The following is a 22496-nucleotide window of genomic DNA, read 5'->3' as shown; positions in this document are numbered from 1 at the left end:
AAAACAGCAATAGGACACTAATACAGGGGGTTAAGTCTGTTTATATTTAATGTCATTATTGATGTGATTGGATTTAAATTTATTATCTTGATATTTATGAGGTATGATAAAAAAATACAGTGAATGCTGCTGCTGAGTGCCATCCAACAGAAAGGCAGGGATCTTCAATATGGGAAGTGGTGTGTCAAACCTTAGTAACAGTGTATGACAAGTTTCAACTTGTTTGGTGCAGTCAGTCTGGTGTGAGCTACAGTTGAGAGAAGGTGTGTTTTAAAGTGTGCTGTAAATCATCCTCCATCATGATAATGTTCTGTGTCACACATCACTTGTGGTATATGGCAATTTCTGTCAAATAAAAACATTACAGTGTGTCTTCATCCCCCTAATTCACCAGATCTGGCATCATGCGACTTCTGGCTCTTCCCCAAAGTCAAAATGACCATGAAAGGTAAACGTTTTGAATTGATTCAGGACATCAAGGCAGCCACGAAAGCGCAACTAAAGACACTTATAAAAGAGGGCTTCAGAAAGTGGCAATAACGATGGGATAAGTGTTTTTGAAGTGAGGGGGAGTGTTTTGAGAGGGATTAATGGCAATGTATCTTTTACTGTAGAGTTTTTTTTATTTTATTTAAACATTCACCCTATTGTTTGATCACACCTTGTAATTTCTGTTTGTTCCGTCTGTTTTTTGTTTCTCTGTTGCTACTTTCTTGTAGGTTTTTTGGGGGGTAGGGGGTTGAGATGAATCAATATATTTTAGAATTCTATTTTATCTCCTCCATTGACTTTTAATTTCTACGTTTTTTGTCATTTTTTTTAGTGGTTGCTCTAGAAATTACTTTTTAAAAAACTTACAACAGTCTGTTTCAAAAAAATCCCATTACTTCAAGAATTATTTAAGAACTTTACAAAAGCATCCAGCTTGGGAATTTTCTGAACTTCTCAGATCTGTTATTCTTTGTCTTTAGTTAATTTTGGAAAATTCTTATCCTTTATCTCTTCATCCTTTTGTCCCATTTTTCTCTTCTTCAACTAAATGTATGCTGTATCTTTTTTTTATTATTCCCTCCATTTATTTATTTATTTATTTATTGGGGTGACAATTGTTAGTAAAATTACATAGATTTCAGGTGTACAATTCTGTATTACATCATCTATAAATCCCATTGTGTGTTCACCACCCAGAGTCAGTTCTCCTTCCATCACCATATATTTGATCCCCCTTACCCTCATCTCTCACTCCCCCCACCCCCCTTACCCTCTGGTAAAGATGTTATAGGAACATTTGTGACAACATGGATGGATCTTGAGAGTGTAATGCTAAGTGAAATAAGTCAGACAGAAAAAGCAGAGAACCATATGATTTCACTGATATGGGGTATATAAACCAAAAACAACAAAAGAATAAGACAAACAAATGAGAAACAAAAACTCAGACACAGACAATAGTTTAGTGCTATATCTTTTAATATTGTCCTATAGATATTGGGTGCCCTGTTCTATTTTATTTTTCATGCTTTGTTTCTTTGTGTTTCAATTTAAATAATTTCTAATGATTTGTTTTCAAGTTGATTCTTTCCTCTGCTCTGTCCGGTCTGCTAATAAACCCATGATTTCATGTCATACCATGTTAGAAATTTATTTCTAGCATTTCTGTTTGATTCTATTTTATAGTTTTAGGTGGTGTCAGTGAAAATGGCAGAATAAGAACCTCTGAAAAGCCTCTCCCATAAAAGCAATGAAAATGGTCAGAATCTATTTTTTTCAGAACTCTGAACATTACTAAGCAGTAATCTGAAAAACCATCAGCCTCAATCATTGTAAATAAAGACCAGCAGCCTGGCAATCACTGGACAGGGCAGAAAAGGACTTGAGTTACTCAAAGCCCCATTCCTAGAGAGCTGCCAGTATCTTTCCTATCTGCTGGTTCTGTGGAAGACCCCACTTGAAAGGCTGTCTTTATTTGACATGAGTCAGACGTTGTCCATTGGAAACAGCCTTTTCCCAGGGGTCTTTTTTCAGAATAATCAGAGGCAATTGCTGAGCATCACAGCTGCCTGAGGAGGTGGGTAACAGTTCAGGCAAACAAGAGGGTAACCCAAAAGCTTAAAAAGAAGAGCTAGAGAATGAGATGTCTATAGAAAGCTTTGAAAAGCTCTGACATATTCCTGGGAATCTAGAATGCTACATATATGTGTAGGGATGTGTGCAAGGAGATTTCAAAGAGATCCAAGCTAGGCATGTCATAAACCGTAAGGCCAAAGTCAAAGAGGGAATTTTGAAAGCAGCAAGAGAAAAGTAACTTACCACATAAAAGGGACCCTCAATAAAATCAACAGCTGATTTTTTATCATAAATAATGGGGGCCAGATAGTGTCCATTTCCCTGTGGAAATTCTCCATCTCTTTACACATGGTATCTACCATTTTTTACTAGATTCTTTAACACATTAATCAGAATTATTTTAAAGTCCCTATGTGTTAATTCTAACATCTGTGCATTGCTACATCTGGTTCTAGTATTTTTTTTTTTTAGGGTAGGTCATTACTTTTTTGTTCTTGTATGTGTGTTTTAAAATCTTAGTTTGAGTGCTCAACCTTTTGTGTAAACAAAATAGTAGACATTACAGTCTGTATTTACCAGTGAAGGGTTTTCTTTTGTTCTGTAAGGCCACTAGTATGGGGGATTGAGACTCCTTTAAGTAGAATATAGTTGGATTTTCTTTTTCTTTCTTTTATCCAAAGTGATAATCTTTTTACTTTTAAGAGTGAGATTAATTGATTCACATTTTGTATTAGTTGCCTGTTGCTAAATAACAGATTATAACATTCAGTGGTTTAAAACAATAAGTGTGTATTTTCTCACAGTTTCTGTAGGTCAGGGTTGTCGGTCTAGCTTGGCTACCCTTGTGGTGCTGTCTGGCCATGGTCTTATGTAAGGACTCAGCTCAGGGAGGCTCCACTTCCATGTTTCCTCATGTGGCAGGATTTAGTTCATTACTGGCTCAGTTCCTTACCATACAGGTGTCTCCATCAATGTGAGCAAGCAAGAGAGAGCGAGGGATAGAGTGTGAGCAAGACAGAAATCACTGTCTTTGGCAATTAGAAAGTGACATCCTATCACTTTTGCCATATTCTATGCCTCAGAAGTTAGTCACTAGGCGCAGCCCATATTCAAGGGGGGCGGGGCATTGCACCATAGCATGGATATCAGGAGGATCAATGGGGTCCATCTTACCTGGCCCTGCACTTGGCCTACTACATATTTATTATGTAACTGATATACTAATTCCTATCATTTGAATTGTTTTCTGTTTACACCCTCTCCTCCTCCTCCCCTCGTTTTCCTCCAACCTCCCCATCTTTCTCCTTATCTCTTGCTCTCTCCCACCTCATCTTCATCTTAATCCTCCCCACACTCCCCTTCCTCTAACTTGCCTTCTGCTCTAACATCTGTCCTCCTCCTCCTTCCCCTCTTCTCCTTCCCTTCTCTTCTTCCTCCACTTTCTCTTCCTCTGCTATCTCTGCCATGCTATTCTTCTGAAATAACAGTCAAGAATGACAGACTCCTCTTTCATACTTTTTGTCTTTGTGTTTCATTGCAGCATTCTGGCTGTACTATATTAGTGTGCTAATTGCTCTCTTACTGCCCTCAGCTTAGGGTTTGTCCTGTCCATTTTATTTTTCACTTTGAAGAAATCTAAATTTATAACATTTACCTGGTTTGGGGTTTGCCTGTTCCAAGTTCATAATTTCTTCTTTTTTAATCAGAAGTCATTCACATATCTTTAGAACACCTAAAATATATATTTCAAAGATCTTTTATCAGTTGGAAATTTTAACACTGGCTGAATATTTGATGATGTTAAAAATATTATTATTATTTTGGTATGCAATGGTAATATCATTCTGTTTAGGAAAATAAAAGTCCATATCTTTTAGACAAATACATTGAAGTAGGTACAGATGAAATGATCTGCTGTAAGAAATTTGGGGGTAGGGAGAAGGTGTGGAGTATAGGTAAAACAAGATTTCCTTTAGTTTGTAATTTTTGGAGCTTAGTGATGGCTATCTGGGGTTTTATTATATTATCCTGTATTGTGTTTAAATTTTTGCATAATAAATTTTTTTTTAAATTTTTGGTTATAATGTCTCATAAAATAAATTTAATCTAGAGTGTACTCATATTCCAATTGCTGATTTTATTGGTAGTCCTGCTAAGCATTACATTTCTGCACATATTTGGGATTAGTGTGTAGGCTTGTTTTGAGTAGAAATTTTGATATTTGCTTTGTTTTGCTTCGCTTTGTTTTTTCCTTCATTTCTTTTCTCCATGTGCAGCATTTTTGTGGTTGCCTACACCTGCACCCAAGTGCAGGGCCAGGTGTGATTGTGGCCTTTGGAGGCCTTTTTCCACAGTGGTCCTGGTGGTGCTGTAGAGCAGGGACCTGAGCCAGGGGTGCTTGGTTCATTTGTTCCGGCTGCGTCCATGGGCTCTGGGCTGAACCTAGGTTCAAGCAAACTGAAAAGCATGCCCTACATGGGAGTCTTGAGGAATTTTTTCATCAGCTTCCTATTCTAGGAGAGCTCTAGGCTCTGGGTGACAAACCTGGCTCCATCCCCCCGCCTCTGTGGAGCAGGGTTTGTTCCAGTTGCCTCTTTTGGCTTCAGCCTCACCTACTGCTTTGCATTTCTATTTTGTTGGACATTTTATCTTATTTTTGAACCTGGCCATGTCTTTTTGGTGTTGTGTTCTTATTTCTTATCTGCCCTTGCTATGTGTTTGGAGCAGAGTAGATGCATCCAAGTGTGAACTCACTGTGCTCTCTTGACTGGAGGAACTCCTTGGCAAAATCACTAAAGATTCCTTTCAATCCCCAATTCAAAGACTGTAATCCTCTGAGAAGATCTTCGTAATGGTAACATTTTACCTTTGTATTGGAGACAACATACTTTATTCAGTGTTTTTCCCCCAGAAGATTGTTTTGGAAATCTCCTTAGAGAAAATAGCAACCTGCTACCCCACAAGTTATTCTGTCTGTGGTCTCTCCAGCACATACCTCTTCTGAAATTATCTGATTTATCTGCTCATACATTTGTCTCTCCCACTGGGATCTACGCTCCATGGGAGCAGAAACTCTCTCTCTTTTCTCTTTTGTGTCTCCAGCCCCTTTATGATAGTATCTGGCACATGATAGACAATTACTGACTCAGTCACTGAAACCTGTCTCTTCCTCCCTGATTTCATGGTCATATTGAGAGATTCCTGCTGCATGGCCTGTTGTGAGTGCTGGGAAGCAGATACTGGACTGCAGCAGCTATGTAGAGTGACCAGTGTTGTCTGATGCCCGCTTTCATTCAAAAAATCAAATCATCAAGTGCCTGCAGGTGTTTGTATCTCATTCATTGTATCAGCCCAGCGTCTGATCGCACCAGGGATAGTTAATGGTTAAGTGCTGGCTGCTGAGAATCCAGCACAGGTTAGCCGTGCTCTCCTTCCTGGGATACGCCTCAGCATCGTGCTTTGAAGAATCCTGTGAGAGATCCCCAGCATTCAGTCTCACTGTTTGTATTTAGCTTTTTTGAAGTGTTGGCATTCCACAGGCTTACCAGAAGCCTTCTTGGCATTTTTAGATATTCTACAGCTGCCTCAGGAGCCAAGTTACTACTCCTTTCTCCATTCTACAGGTAAGGAGAAAATATACATGAAAAGGCTAGCAGCTTGCTCGAACTTATATGCCACTCAGTGGTCGAGCTGGTATTAGAACTTGATTCTCAGGTGGTCAGCCTATTGCCAAGCCCTTGTTGGCCTGGCGTTTTCCTGGGATCAGTGTGGTCCTCTAAACCCAAGCATTTCCTCAGGCATGTCGTGTGATCGGCTCCTCATTACCCCTCACTCCCACCCCCGTTGGGGTTTCAGAAAGAGTTCATGCCAAGGGCGGTAGCATTGTCAAGGAAATAAACGTTCAAAAATACGGATTCTTGTTCTACGTGGTGTTTTCGAACAGTTCAAACCCATGGCTGGTACCGTAGTGTCATTTGAAGGAAGAACCACAGAACTCAAGAGTCACACTGACTTAGGTTCATGGTCCACCTCAGTCATTGAGGTGGGGTCATGAGAATTAAGTGACACAATGTCATGCAGGGAGGCCTGCGGGGCCTCTGGTCCTGCTCCCCACATAAGAACGCAGGGTATGGTGAGGCCAAAAAGGAACACCCACGGAGCCATAGGTAGGGGAGTCATACCACTATAGTCTCACTGATGGCTGGGTTGGAGACAGAGGAAGCAGGAGCCACACAATCTGCTACCCACCGTCCATTTGTCTCTGCCAACCAACCTCACTTGCTAGCTGCAATCCGCCGTGCTAACTGTAATCCGCACTTGCTAACTCAGCCACCATCTTCTTGCTAGCTCCCATTTTCTGCTAGTGTAGCCTCAGCAGTTATATTAGTGGCCAGTGGCTCACTGCTTACAGCTGACGGCCAACTAGCCACAGCTGATGGCCATCCAATCACAGTTGATGGCCATTTACTACCTGAGCCAGCACCTTTCCACGTGAGGCCGAGAGCCTGGAAACTGGACTCCTGGCTCTGTCCCCACACACAAGGAGTACTCTCAGCCCTTAGCAGAGGGCAGACGGCGAGCCGATGGCATTATTTCTGGTACAAGCACCAAGCCGTTCTCCAGTTCTAAGCCTCTGCTTTGCCGTAATGCAGCTGTTCCTTCGGTGACCACTGTGATGGCCTGCAGTGTCCATGCCCTTGTCTGTGGGTTTTTTCTTAACCTCTGCACAGTCCTGTGAGACACTTCCATTCCATGTATGTATTACACGTGAGTTAGGAAATTATTTGAGGTCACCCAGCTAGTTAAGGGTGGGGTTGATTCAGCCCCAGGTCTGCTGGTCCCACACTGCGTGTCCTGGTTCACCAAGACTCTCCGCATATGTGTGGTGGTGAGAGAGGGTCCTGGCTGTGTGTGCCAGCACTTCTGCTTGTTCCCCATCAGGTGGGTAAGGCAGCAGCTGTCCCCTCTAGCTCTAGGATTCTGCGGTTCTGATGCTGCTCACCTTTCAGATCCCTGACACCTGAGGCAGGGAGTTTGCCTCACCAGAAGAAGGGCATTTTGGCATCCCTGCCTTTTACAGCTTAGTGTGTGTCAGTGGCTTGGTGTGGTGCCATGTGTGAGGACCCCATGGCCAGAGAATAGCTCTGGCCCTTCTGGACCGTGTGGCCTCAAGGCAGTGCAGCTCCTTGGCGAGGCCCTGCGTGTGCTGAGATCCAAACCCCTGCCCCTCCCGTGTAGCTGTGAGCTTTGGGATGATCACTCAGCCCTTCTGTTTCTTCATCTATAACAAGGGATCACAATCCTGCCTACGTTTTGGAGAAATTGTGAAGGTCAAATGAAAGAACCAGTGGGAACCACTTGGACCAGTACTTGGCACATAGAGAGCATTCAGTAAATGTTAGTGCTTGTCATCTGCGAAATGGCTGTAGCGATGACCTACCTAGACGGCTTGTGGTGAAAGTTAAACACAAGATATGTAAGCGATCTGGCATAGAATCGGTTTTTCATTATCACTATTCTTCTCATTATTAATGTCGCTGTGAGCAGAAATCATCATGGGTTTCTCCCTGCAGCCCCAGCCCAGCTCCACTGTTTCTGGTTAACATGGGCTTTGTTCTCTTCCAACTAGGCCAGGGAGCTGGAGAGCCAAGAGGCAGAGCTGAGACACCGTGACATCTTCTATAAAGAACAACTGGAGCACATTGAGAAGAAGGTAAGGCTGGGGCTTGGCTGCCTTTTGGGGAGCCAGGTCCTAAAGACACCATTGAAGAGAGAGGAGCCCACAGGCTTCAGTGCCCATTCGCCCCAAAAGCCAGTCACCCTGTGGACACACCCTCCTGTACTCCACAGGAAGCACCATATCCCCAATCTTTCAATGAGTTGCAATCACAGAGATAATTGCTTTTTAATTGGCCCGCTTTTTGTTGAATGTGGCTGGCTCTGTTATTGTTCAATTTTAGAAAAATATCATTTCACCACAGGGCGGTGCTGAGACCCAGTATACCTTTCTCACTTTTATAGTTAAGCTGCATTGGATAAAAATAATAATAGTGTGAAGTCTTGATATACAAATATATTAAAGTTGTATTATTGATTTTCTCCTGGAAGTCAGGGAGATCAAAGTGCACCAGGCTACACACACTACTTTTCTAAGGATAAGTCTTTGAAATGAATGAGACTCAGAGACACATCATCTTTCCATTTTCTTAAGCCAACAACAATTCTTGAAAATTCATTTGTTAACTTGCCTACTTTTGTAGGAGGGTTAATTTGTTGATCATGACAGATTTCTCAAAGAAACGACTTAAAACGTGGGAGGGGACGTTTGGGAGGGTAAAAAAAATTGTTTTCCCTCCTGCCTGAGACAGCATGCCAAGCAACCCAAGCCATCAGTTTATTGCAGGCAAATCTTCAAGAATCGTTTGTCACGGTTTAGAGCTTTGAAATTGACAGTTTGCTTGAGGGGCTTGATTTTCATAGGGGTTTTCTCCTGTGGCATGCCACACCAGAGCCTGGCAGAAACGTGGATTTCTAGATTTCTAGGCAGTGGGGACAGGAGGGAGGTTCCTCCCTGCTCCATGGACACCCTCTCCTGTCCACCCTCTTTGGGGTGTTTATGGGATGGCCAGAACTGTGATGTGAACAAGAAGTACGTACTGATGGTGACAGCCTGTGGTCCCAGGATTGGCAGGGTACCCCGAGCTGCCTACAGAGGTGGCCCTTAACAAGCAAATATTTCCTGGAACAGCCTCCTGCCCAGGTGTAACTATAGCTGTAATGACAAAAATTGTGATTTGAGATCCCGGAAAAGGGTGAAAAAATTCCACCAGCCATAGCTCTAATTATCACAATTGCCCATATGTTCATCAGCACAGATTTTTTTTTTAATTATCTGTGCAATTTTGTGGTCTCCTGCTGGGCTCCTCTTGCATTTTCTTCCCTGCATTTGGCTCCTAGAAGCATGTGTGCATGTGTCTGTTTGGGGTGGAAGGGAAGTAGCCTCACAGCATTTTTTCTTACCTAAAATCTGTTTTCCCCTTGTCACTTTCCTCTCTCATCTCTACTCTAGTTCTCCTCCTTAAAACCAGTTATCTGCTTTGCTGTAGGAAAGGACAGTGTCTCGGATGAGCCCTTCTTTCTCATCTGGTCTTCCCCACTCATCATAAAGTGAAGTCCAAACTCCTTGTGTGTGAAGATGGAGGCTTTTTGTTTTGAATGAGGTTTACCTACATGATTGTGAACAGTTACTGAATGCTTCCTAAAGGAGGTGCAAGAGACCTCCTTTCTGACTCTTAAACACTAGCATTTTGCTGGTGATAATACAAAGAAGGAAGGTATCTCCAACATCCCAATAACTGGAGATTGGTGAGGGAGGTGGGGAGTGGAGGGAAGCTGGAGAAAGGGGATCAAGGAAGTGCAATCAGAGCCTTAATTGTATCAGTTTTGAAAAAAGTTTTCCATTTTCTCTGTGGATAATTTTATTCCTGTAATGGCTGGGAGGATGGAAACACAGAATCTAACAATCTCTTTTATTAGCTGTTGCTTTTATATAATTCTGCTTTCATTTGTTGAATACTCTCAGACCTTGACATTTCAGCTTCTGTACACATAGCTTCAGGGCCTTCCAATCATCAAGCTCCTTTCCTTTTTTTTGTTTCCATTTCCTTTTAAGTTTAGAAATTGATGGTGGAAAACTGTTCAGGGGGAAACTTGTAACAGATGCTGAATCATCCTCGACTACGCCACATAGGTGGATGTTTGGTCACAGGTGAAAGAAGTTTGGAATAGGGGCGGCACAGGCCTAGGCTCTAGGAGGAGCCTCTGTGCATCCGCTGGCCTCCCGACTGGAACCCTGCTGTCCTTTCACCTAGAGAACACTAGCCTGGAGTGCTGGCCCATTGTGCTTGCCAGGTAGGCAAAGCCCACACAGAATTCAGACTCATTTTCGAGGGGGAGGAGACTTCTTGACCCTTTTGTGCTGCAGTATTTATTCCCTAGATGATTATTCTTGAGAGTGGAAATCATATTTTGTAGGGCTCCTGTGCTTTGTAATCTTTTTGAGTAGTGTTTTCTGTTTCACCACAGAGAGCAGTGAGCTGCTGGGGGCACAGGGGCCTTGTGAGGGTCTTATGGCACCTGGAAGCACATCCCAGACATGGTATTCACACACACAAGCTATGAATCTGAGGGCAGCACTGGTTAACGATAGATCTGGGCCTGCATGCAGCTCTGTATCACTGCGCTCTGCAGCCCTTACACCTCCTCACATCTCAGTTTCTTGATCTGTAAAGTGGAGACAACTCCTGCCTTCTTCAGGGAGTTGATGGGGGCATTAGACATGGTAACATCTGCAAAAGTATTTGCAGATGCTAGGTGCCCAGTGAGTACTGGCTCCACTCTCGAGTGTACAGTGGTATTGGGGATTCTGTTTCAAGTCATAATGCCTCAGGTTTGGGTTTAATGGATGTGTGTGCGTGCACACACACATGTATATGTGCTGAGATGGGTTTTGTCTTCAAGGATGGCCCATTCTCCAGGATGGGCTTTTCTCAGATGACTGCAATGGCACCCACTGGTCATTTAGTATACACGGGTAGAAGAGGGCTCTGTGAAAAGCATTGTGGGACCATGTGCTGCACATACTGGGTGTTGCTCACATGCCTGAGAGTATTAGAGAACAAGGCCATTTCCATTTCCATATGTTGGGCATACAGCCCAGGAGGGTAAAGCTCTCTACTACCTGTGAACCTCTTGCCATCTTAACTGGTCTCCCAGAGCCTTTGCTCAGCTGCCACTTTGTGATTTTCTCTAGGAAACCAAAGAGCTAGGAGTGAGCTCCATCCACACCACACCTGGATTCAGCTATCATGGGGCTAAGGGTGACTTATGCCCCTTCAGAACCAGCACGTTTATTGTCTTCGAGAAGAAACATTGGTGCTGAATGTCTCTGAACTAGACCTTGACAGCTATTAAGCTGACCACTCGCCAGCCTTCAGCTATGGGGCCAAATAGGGTGGGGGGATAAGTGAACTTTGGAGTCTAGCAGACCTCAGTGCTAGTTCTGCCTCAATAATTTAGCAGCCTGTGACTCTGAGCAAGTTGTTTAAAATCCATAGCTTCAGTTTCCTTATCTTTGAAACTGGAATTTTAAGACTAACCTGCCAGTTATTTGGGGGATGAGTGGTCATTTGTGTAAAAGTAACTGAGATAGAAGTATTCAGTTCTCTCTCATACTGTTTCCATCCTCTTTCCCCTTCTTTAATAAATGCATAGCTGTGGGGGCGGAGCCCCAGAGAGTAGTTTCCAGGCTCTCGGCCTCACATAGACAGGTGCTGGCTCAGGTAGTAAATGGCCAACTGTGATTGCATGGCCAGCAGCTGTGGCTAGTTGACCGTCAGCTGTAACCAGTGAGCCATTGGCCACTAATATAACTGCTGTGGCTATGCTAGCAGAGAGAGAGAAGAGAGAAGAATGGGGGCTAGCAAGAAGATGGCGGCTGGGCTGGCAAGTGTGGATGGCGGTTTGCGGACAGTGTGGATCCAGCCTCCAGTGAGAGTATAGTGCCGCCAGAGAGAATATAGTGGTATGTCTCCCCTACCTATGGCTCCGTGGGTGTTCCTTTTTGGCCTCACCATATCCTGCGTTCTTGTATGGGGAGTGGGAGCAGAGACCCCGCAGGCCGTCCCGCACGACAAATGGCGCAGCGAGCAGGGTCTCCCGCACGACAATAGCCATTCATTAATTCTGCATTTATTTAATTCTGGTAAATGCCCAGAGATGGTTCAGACAATTGTGGTTCCTGTCTCACAAAACTCACAATCCACTTTGGGAGGGGGAAGATGTAGAGGACCCCCTTTGGGAGGGTGCCTGAGAGCCAGGTGCCTGTGACCAGAAGACCTGCTAGTTCTGTAAAAGTGGTCTCATTTTTTCCAAACTCAGCACCTGCAAAGTGGTGAGGTCATTTTGGGGGTCTAGTTTCAAAGACTGAGGCAGGAAGAAAGTTGGAAATATGTGTGTTCTTCCTGGATTTGGGCCTCTTTCCCCCAGAATGTAGATCTTGTTTCCTGACCATCAGTGTGCACGCCCTCCCTGCATTGACATGTGAGCAGTCAGCCGTCCTCCTGTTTTTCTCTCTGCTTCTCCTCTGGCTTTCCTTTCCTAAGGAGTGACTGTCATGGGATCCTGCCAGGCCTGTAGCCTTCTCAGTGACGGCACTAAATAGCTCCCTGCCTGGTGTCCCTGGGAGTGTTAGTCCAAGCCTATCAGGAAAACAGGAGCTGCTCTAGAGTTCAGAGGAAGAGGAATTCAATACAGGGAATTCCACTTCACACGAGAAGATGGCCCAGTCGTCAGGAACATGTGAAAGGGGCCCAGCCTCACATACATTGGGTAAATGCAGTGTCGTGTGGAGACCCTGCTCGCTGCGCCATTTGTTGTGCCAGGGTGCCAGGCAGGGTCTCAGCTCCCGCTCCCCACATAAGAACGCAGGACATGGTGAGGCCAAAAAGGAACACCCACGGAGCCATAAGTAGGGGAGTCATATCACTATATTCTCGCCAGTGGCATCCACCTCTCTGCAATCCACTCTTGCTAGCTCAGCCACCATCTTCTCGCTAGCCCCCATTTTCTGCTAGCGTAGCCAGAAGCAGTTATATTAGTGGCCAATGGCTCACTGGTTACAGCTGACGGCCAACTAGCCACAGCTGATGGCCATCCAATCACAGTTGATGGCCATTTACTACCTGAGCACCTTTCCATGTGAGGCCAAGAGCCTGGAAACTGCTTTCTGGGGCTCTGTCCCCACATGCAGTCACAGCCACAAGGCCATCCATACTCAGTGGAATGTCTGACATGGGAACGATGGATACCACCAAGTGCTGGTGAGGCTATGGTTTAACCCAAGCTCTTAGACACTGCTGGCTGGGATGTAAATTGGCAGGGCCACCTTGGAAAATTTATCCATTATCTATTGAAACTGAATGTAGGCATACCCTCTGATCTGGCAATGGTTACTCAACACCAGTGTGCCCCTTGGTTCACCAAAAGAAACATGGTAGGATGGTCATCACTGCATCACTTGGAATAGCCCCAAACTGTCAACAGTAGGATAGATACATCATGGTAGTCATCACAGTGGAGGGTCAAACAGGAACAAGAAAGAATAAGCTGCAGTCATAGGCAGCAGTGTGGGTAACTCTCGCCAACACAATGCTTAGCAAAGGGGCCAGACTGAGAAGAGTATGTGTACATTGGATGGGTCTATCTAGATGATGTTCAAAAAGAGCAGAGCTAATCCATAGTGTCAGCAAGTGGAATAATATTACCTTTGGGAGGAGTAGTGGCACCAAGGGACCATGTAGGGGGCTTGTGGGGTGGGTTAAGCTTCCCTTGACCTAGGTGCTAGTTACACAGGTGTGTTCAGTGGTGAGGATTCATCAAGCTGTGCTTAGAGGGTTTTACACTTTTCTGCCAGTGTGTTATACCTAATAGAAAGTTGGATGCAGCTGAGAAAAGCAGGCCTGCCTTCAGGCACCAGCAGAATCGCCTGCCACTCTCTTCTGTACACCTCTAGGCCCTGTGTCCCGGTTTTGTTACTCGCCACACTGTCTTCTGGCTGCTGGCATCTGTGGCTTTCTCCTCTCCCAGACTGTGAAGGTCTGGGATCTCAGAGTCCTCACTGGTCTGATTCATTAGGGTGATTCATCACCAAAGGCTGGGGATGCTGTGTCTGGTATACAATAGGTGCCCAATAAATGTTTGCAAGAATAATGAGAGGAAAGTGTGTGTGCATAAGCAGGAAACAGTGACACAGTGGAGTTTCTGGGAGGATAAGAGGGAAGCTCTTGCCAAGAAGCCTTTTTGGTGGAAGCTGTGTTTGGAGAATGAGCAGGACATGGAGAAGGTGGGGCTTCTAGATGGAGACCTCAGGTGCTCCATGTGACAGTTGGCAGTGGGTGGTGAAGCTGTAAAAATAGGTTGGGGTCAGATTGTAAGGGACCTTGGATGACTGGCTGACAAGTGTGACCTTTGAGACAATGTTGGGAGTTCTTGAAGGGCTATAAGCTGAAGAGAGATTAGAGCTTGAATGTCCAGAAGGATAATTAAGAGAAAGAGAAAAATTCAAGTGAGCCACCACACTTGGGGAAGGTTACCAGTTCTAAACATGCACATATGAGATAGAGATGACCAGCAGATGATTGATTGAGAAGTGTCAGACACCGAGTTCTGTGTCCTACAGGATGATAGTCACTGCGATTTTTATGGGCATATGCTGTGTGCCAGGCTCTTCTACATAAGTTATCACTAATCTTTGCAGCAACCCTGCAAGGTGGATTATATTACACATTTAACACGTTGCGTACGGCGGGGTTTAAATCCCTCATACCCCTCTGTTCCGGCAGGTTTTTAAAAGAAACTACTTTAAAATGCACTCTTCTCTTTAAAGCGTAAATGCTTCTATGTCATTTATTATTTTTCTATAAATAATAGATTCTACAAATAAATTATTCTATAAATAATTATTCTACAAATAATTCAATAAAATATGCAAAGTAAAAAGAGTCAACAGTAAAAACAAGAATTCTCGTTATCCGTCCTTAACGCATGGCTCAGAAGAAACGAAGATTCTCGTGATCCGTACGCAACGTGTTAACAAATGAAGAAACGGGATTAGTTGAAACGAGCTGGCAGAGGCCATGCAGCTTCTGGATGAAGTCAGAGGTCCAAAGTCTCCACTCTTTCCCCCACACCATGCTGCCTTCCTAATCAGTCAGGAAGAAAAGCTTCAGGAAAACATGGTTGACAGTGTCAAGGCTGCCGTTCAGAGAGGACTAGGACTGAGAAGAGGCCTCTTAATTGCTTTGAAGGACATGTGCGTTACATTGAGGGAGCCTTTTCAGACCGCAGTGGAGAACGGAAGCTGGGTTATGCATAGGGTTTTTTGGGTCTGCAGTGAATGAGGGAAGTGGAGGAAACAGGTGTAGACCACTCTTTCAAGAAATCTCATTAATCAAAGAGAGAAATTGGTGGTTTAAATGCGAGTCACTTGAGCCCATGTATGGGAGGAGGAGAATTCATAAGGTGTCTCTGAGGGTGGTCTGGTGGAAGCCAGTCCAAAGGTGGTAGGAAGGCATATAATGGGAAGGGCTGGCTTTACCTGGGAGGAATGTTCTCAGAGGAGTCACACTCTGGCTTGGGAGGTGGAGTGAATTTGCAGCCGTGTAGTGAGTGAGTGGCGTGTCTTGTTAGAACTGCTGACCGCCAACTGCTGTGAGTGGCCAGCAGACATTTTTCCTGAGCGTGGGGAGGCTTGCTTTGTGTCAGTCCCAAAGCCAGTACGAGAGAGTCAGAGAGGGGCTGGCCATTTAGGATGCGAGACGGAGACAAGGCAAGTATTCCCAGCCTCCAGAGAGAAGCTTCCAGAGCAGTGGAATTCAGAGGAGGGAGCAGATAAGTGACCTGAAAACACTACAGCAAGTAATTGGCCCAAGTGGGGAAGGAGCCTACCGCCCGATCATTGTGGGAGCAGTTCTTTACCTGCTAAGTTGGTAAAGGTCTGAGCCCAAAGGACTTCTGAAGATGAGACCAGAAGGTCTTCACCAGGTGAGCTAAAGAAAGATATTTGTACACTAGTTACCCCACTGGTACCACTTTTTGGTAATGGTACCAGCATAAAAATGACCATTTTGTGTGGTCTCAACTGTGTACTGAAAGTGAAAGAGCATATTGCTTACAGATTTAGAATGGCCTTTCTTAGCAAGAATGGGCTTTTTATGCCTGTGCTAGTGGGACCCAGAGCCTTTGATAAGGGTGATCAGTGAGACAGGAGGAAACAAAGAAATTGAGAACCATTGCTCCAATTCAATTATTTTCACAGATAAGAAAACAGACCCAAAAGCAGCTAAGTGGTTATTCACTTGGTAAGCTGGGTTTTTAGATCTAGAGGGACCTGAGTTTGAACTACAACTTTACCACCTACTGGCTTTATAGGAATAATCAAGTCACTTAAGCCTTGGGAGTCTTTGTCTTTATAAGGGACAGTAATAATTACATTTTCAAGATGAAAAAGGGCATAACATAGAACCTAGTCTATTGTAATATATCATAGTATAAATGGTAGCTGCCATTACTATTACCAGCCAGATTATACAATATAACTGCTGTTGCTCTCATTGTCCCCAGGGGTAAGTAACACAGCTGGTTAATAGTATATCCAGGATTCTAGTTCCTTATTGTTCTATTAATTTTATAGTTTTTCCACTGTAAGGTAGGAGCAGTGGTTAATTATAGGCCCTAGAGTTAGCTGCTTTTAAATCTTGGCTTCTACCACCACCGCCACTACCACTTCTACCTCTACGACCATCACCTCACCTCCAATTCCTCCGCTTCCACCTCCACTATCACCTCCATCACTATCACCTCTACCTCCATCTCATTACCTCAATTACTACATCATCCCACCTTCCCTGCTTCTATTCTGTGTATGGCTTCTGGTGTGTTTGCTAAAGATCTGTTTCTTTACCTCATGGTCTCATGTCATACTTTGCAGAAATCCTCTAGTGTATCTCACAATAACCTCTGTGATGAGGAGGGAGCAGAGACTACAGCCTTTGTTGCACATTTGGAGAGGCTGTGTTTCTTCTGTGGCCAGGCTTTTCTGGGATAGATGTTTGAGCCAGGGACCCCACTGAACTGGTAGCATACACAGTTGCTACACACAGTACCTAAGTTATGTCACTTAGGTTTTATGGCAGTGGGGGTGGGAAGTAGGGGAGGAGTGTTTATCACAAATGAAAGTGAGGACGCTCAGAGAGGTTAAGGAATGGTGTAAGGTTTCACAGCCATTAAACTTCGGATCTTAGACTTAGTTCTTTCTGAAGCCACATCTTTAAAATAGGAATAATAGTATGTGTTTTGTAGGTTGGTTTTAGTTTTAAGAATTAAATGGATAAAATGGTGTTAACAAACTCTCCTTCTCTGTCCCCAAACCTGGTTTTATTGGTGCTCAATAGCTAACATTTGCTGAGTGCTCCCTACTTGCAAAGCACTGGCCAAGCATTCTTACCTGAATTGCCTCCTTTGACCTTCACAAGAAACCAGTGATCTAGGTGATAAAATGACAAGTGCCCTTGTCTGAGTTCTTGCTGTTAAAGTGCCAGGTGTGTTCTAAACACAGTCATTACATCCTCAAAACGATCTTATAGGGTGAGAACTGTTACCATCCCCACTTTACAGATAAAGAAACAGGCTTTGAAATAGGTGGCAGTTGTTGTGTGAATGATTTGGGATCATAGGGAGCAGAGTTTGCTGCCCATCGGCCCTGGCAGGCCAAGTTTAGGGGATCAGTTGTTCATCAGCCACTCAGAGTGTTATTTGAATCTCTATTAAAATAATCTACAGTGGAATTTACTTAGAATAGTTCAATAGTAAAATGAACCTCTCTGTTCCTATCCGCCAGACTTAATTTTGCCCCATTTTCTCATATCTGTTCTCTTTTTCCTTCTTTGTTCGTTGCTTAAGTACTTTACGGTAAATCCTAGTGACCATAACCTTTCACCTATGTACTTCAATATGTATCTCTAAAAAGTATGGATATTTTCTTACATAACTACAATATTGTTATCTTACCTCAGAGAATTAACAATGATTTCCCTGATTTTCTAAAAAATATCTTTTTCTAGGGTTTTTGTCTGTTTGTTTGTTTCTAATGTAAGTCTATCCACCAGAGTCACCATGTTGCTGTTATTAGGCTGTTAAGTCTCTTGTCACCCAAAACACTCCCAACCCCCCCTTTTTAGGCCAACGACTTATTGCAAAAACTCCTTAGGTTCTTATTGCTATTTTTCTCTTTTATTGTATTGAACCTGGTCCAGAAAAGTAAAGGTAAATGCTGCAGGGAAAGCCAACTGTGTTAAGAGAAGGGAAATGATTATGCAAGGCCAGGGGCAGGTCGCAGTAGTGAGGTGGCTGTTCATGTCAGTCTGTCGTTAGTGGTGCCAGGGTCCTTTTAAGCACAAGCTCAATCACTATCTCCTCTTGAAGTGGTCTCTGCACCACCCCTCGCAGCGGCTGCATTAACATGCAGTGGTTCCTGCTCCAGGGTCATTGTCTGTTGGTTTTCTTCCAGCATATTAAGTCTTCTAAATAGGTACTTACAGGTTGAAGAGCCAGAAGTGCCTGTCTGTCATGTATCCTATCCACCTATCCCTGCTGGAAAAGACCCAGTTAAACAAATAATTTTAGTTAAGTGGGTACTCCATGACTTTTCCCTTTCCTTTCCTTCTCAGCTCTTCTCTTCCCAGCCTTGATCAGCTTGATTTGACTGGGTGAATTCTAAAAGGGCCTTTCCTTCACCCCTTGGCAACAGTGGTGGTGAGATGCTGAGAAGGGATCCGAAATTACCCTTTAGCCTCTCTTTGCTGGTATTCCGCCACCCTAATGCACTGGTAACCAAGTCCCGTCCAGGTCATTGAACTTAAGACTCTTGATCTTCTTTTGTCTTAACCTTCATGATGGTGGTACCTCGCTTAATCTCTCTCTTAAATGGTAGCCATCACCTGCGCCCTAGTGTTGTTTTGGCCAGATCCTCCACCTGTGATCTGGCTGGCATCCACTTGTTGCAGGAGGAAGCTTCCTAGAGTCCGACAGTGACTCCCTGCTGCATTCAGGAGAAAGCTGGGATTCCTTAGCCTGGCCTTGCCTATGTGTCCTGCCCTTCTCCAGCCACACTTGGCATACTGTCCAGCCACACAGCCTCTCCTTGGACACTAGGAATATTCTGGAGGCCTTCTCTGACCATTTCCCACTGTCCACCTTCACCAGGCTGCCATATAACCTAACTCACTGTTTTGTCTCCAGCGTGAGATCAGGTCCTGGTAGACGCCTGACATGGTGACTCAACAGCTAGGAAAGATGACAGCATGAGCAGCCAGTGGCAGGGTGGGGCTGCGGTGCATGCAAGTAGATGGAGCTGGTTCTCTGCATGTAACTGCGTGTTGCTTGGTGCCAGTAGTGGAGCCAGGACCTCTCTGCCCTAAAAACTGTCTTGACACTGGGCATCATGGGAATTACCCAGTAGTCTGCTTGGAGCTTAATGGGATAGTATTGTCTTTTCAAAAAACTGCTAATAACTTATTTCTTAGATAACACATGTTTACAGTAGAAAAAAAATTGCAGATAAGCCCCAGGAATAAAATGAAATTTGCCAAATCAGCCTCCCACCTAAAGAGGTAACCATTGTTAACAGCTTGGTGGACACTGCCCAGACCTGTTTCTGTTATAGTAATAATGGTCATGGTGTAATATTTGCAAAAATGGATTATAACCATTCATGTCATTTGGTAACCTTTTAAAAACTCAATCTATTATGGACTTTCTTTTTATATCAAATCAATTTCTATACTTAATTGTATACTATACCTTCTTATGACTGTGCCACAACTTACTCTACCAGTTTCCTGTCATTGCACTGTTAAGTTGCTTTATGCTTTTCCTATTAAAAAAAAGTGAGAGGGGTTCCTTTGACCACCTTTATTGCTGCCTGAGCTCAATTATTAGAAAAAATATTTAGAATTTGCAATTACTGGGCCATAGATTGTGTCTATCCTTCAGGCTTGTGCTCACACCTTGCTAGATTGCCATTCAATAAGGTTTGTAACAGTTCACACTTCCAGCACCGGGCTCCCTTCCTTTTATCAACATTGGCTATTTTCCTTTTCATTTTTTTAAATTAATTATAAATGTAATGCATGTTTGCAAGAAGTTGAAGCACTATGAAAGCATGCAGAGTGTGGCCTGGACTCTCTAGAAGGAACACTGGTAGGTTTGCTCTCATCCATCGCCACAAATACCAGCGTTATTTGTGTGAAGAGCACAGATGTGGTTTGTTTTTCACAGATGGGGTCATAGTTCATTATTTCCTAACTTGCTTCCTGCACTAACTGTACTTCTGCAACAACTTTGCACATCAGTTCTCTGCACATCAGATCTACTGGTTTTTTTGTTTTTTTAATGACTGCATGATGAGGATTACCATTATTTACTTAACCATTTTCCTGTTAATGGACATGTAGGATTATTCTCAGTCTTTTATGATTCATTTTGACAGATACATCCAAATTTCTCTTCAGAAATATGTACCCACAATGAGGGTTAGTGAGTTCTTCCCACATATCTGTGCCATCACAGCCTTTTATCAACCTTAAAATTTTTGCCTTTCTTCAGCTATTAATATGGCTGAGCATCTTTTCATAAGTTTATTGGCATCTTGTATTTCCTCTTGAGAACTGCCTCTTCATATCATTTACCCATTTTCCTATTAGGTTGTTTTGTGTGTGTTTTTAATTGATTTATAGGACTTCTTTGTATAATAAGGGTATTAACTGCTAATTGTTGTATTTATGATAAATGTCTTCCTGTTCTGCTTGTTACAACTTTGTAGATACAGTTTTTGGCGTTTCGATATTTAAAATTTGTATTTTATGACAAGCATAAAAGCTCCCTCTTCCCCCATTCATTTATTTTTGTTTGTCAATTTGATGGGCAAAATATGGTCTTTTAAATTTGTACTTTTTATTACCAATTGAGTGATAGTGTTCATTGCTTTCTGAGGCCCTGTTTATCCACTCTAATCACTGTCAGAATCTCTTTTCTGAAGGGACTGTGACCTGCTGCAGGATGTTTTCCTGTTGTCTCCCCAGCTGGTGATTGTTTAGCCATTGACTGGACTAATTTCGCCACAGTTTGGATAAGCATGGAATTTGACTCCATACCTGAATCTGCCTCCTTACCTGAGTTCTGACTAACTGTGTGATCTTAGGCAAATTAGTTAACTTCTGATCCTAGGTTTCATGTTCTTCGGGGAATAATAACAGTAACCTCATTGGACTAAATAAAGGACTGAATGAGATAACATGTCAACATACCTGTCACCATGTGTGCAGATGTGTGGTTGTGTTCCTTTCTCCTGAGGTCGTCCGTCTTTGTAATGGACAACTGCACTGTTGTGACAGAGCCCCATAGGACAAGACTGTGTGGTGCATCAGAGAGGTGAAGACTAACCCCGCCCCCTCCCCTTTCTTTCCCAGTTAAACTGTTATCCCCAGTTCTTTCGGGTATTCCTCACAGGACATAATCTGACAGTTCTCCTTTTGGTAGATTTAAGTTTGTCCCTGTCTCCACAGGCCCTTGGAACTGAAGCCAGAGGGCAGGTTTGATTGGATGGGACAGGACAGGACTGTGCCATTGCTGTCCTTGATGGCCCTTCTGTGGGGACATTTTTCCCTGGCAGGGCGGCTAAGCTGCCTTTGGCTGTGTTTGGCAGCTTCGCTGCACTTATGTTTAGGCCCCTTGGTTGCCTGTGTGTACACTGCCAGGAAGCCACATTCGCTCTGTTGTACATGCGTGTAGGCAGGGTTTCTGGATCCAAACACAGGACCTTAATCAGACCCCTATTAATTCTCATCTCATTGGAATGGACAGGGCTATTCAGCTTTTCCAGTTGTTTGGAGTCTTATTCATCCAAAATATTTGGTCTCCCTCTGAGCTTCGAGTCACCTGCACATTTGATTACATGCTGCCTCTCCCTCCTCCAGTCATTGATAATGATGCTGAGCAGGAAGGAGGATGCTACACGCTATGGTCAAGCCATTAGTCCTCACTCTCGAGCCTTCCCAGAATGGGAGCACTATTCCTGCTCCCATTTGCTGTTCGATCCACGCAGATGAACTGTCACTATGCAGTATGCCCATCACTTTAGGCAGTGTCCCCAGTTGCTCTAAGGAGTGTCCCATCTCTCTAGATGGTATCCCCCATCACTCTAGGGAGTATCCCCATTGCTCTAGGCAGTGTGCACATCGCTCTTGGTGGTGTGTCCCATCACTCTAGGCAGTATTCCCATCACTCTATGCAGTGTCCCCATTGCTCTAGGAAGTGTCCCCATTGTTTTAGCCGATATCCCCATCACTCTAGGTGGCATTCCCTTCATTCTAGGAGGTTTTCCCCTTTAGGAAGTGTTCCCCCATCATTTTATGACAAAAGTAGGGAGGTGTGTCTCCCTGACTGTTTTCTATCTGCCTGGACTGTGTTCGTAAGTACTTAGACTATAGAATCCTGTCAGGGATCCGTGTCTGGGTCACCATTTTCTCTGCATTCTTGAGATTGCCAGCAACGAGCCATTCTGTAAGTTAATTCAGAACTGAAATGTGATTCATCTGGATCAGGACATTTGAATTCATTTAGTGTGACTGGATGTTCTCTCACAACCTCTCCCTCAACTTGCATTTCAGTTCCCTCATATCAGTGTTTGATTCACCCTTTTCAGTCTGAAGATTGTTCTCCTTGATAGAAAATGGGAGTTCTTTCTCTTCATCAGCTGTTAACACCTTTCACCCTGATATGGGCCTATCCTTTCTTTTTCCTATCGCTCCGAA

General features: G+C 43.8%; 1 protein-coding gene across 2 annotated transcripts in view; it reads left to right on the top strand.

Moving 5' to 3' along the window:
* Positions 1 to 22496, top strand: part of CHCHD6 (coiled-coil-helix-coiled-coil-helix domain containing 6) — a 360080-nt gene that overhangs the window by 210895 nt on the left and 126689 nt on the right. For both annotated transcript variants that reach the window (XM_074340468.1, XM_088797872.1), the window contains exon 5: positions 7697 to 7780. In XM_074340468.1, coding sequence (XP_074196569.1) covers positions 7697 to 7780 — 84 coding nt within the window. The remainder of the gene's footprint in view (positions 1 to 7696; positions 7781 to 22496) is intronic.

Source organism: Rhinolophus sinicus, chromosome 4 (assembly GCF_057876585.1).
Source record: "Rhinolophus sinicus isolate RSI-liver-muscle chromosome 4, RSI-T2T, whole genome shotgun sequence".
Classification (NCBI taxonomy): domain Eukaryota; kingdom Metazoa; phylum Chordata; class Mammalia; order Chiroptera; family Rhinolophidae; genus Rhinolophus; species Rhinolophus sinicus.
Note: the sequence above shows the minus strand (reverse complement) of the source record. Positions and strands in the feature narration are given on the sequence as shown.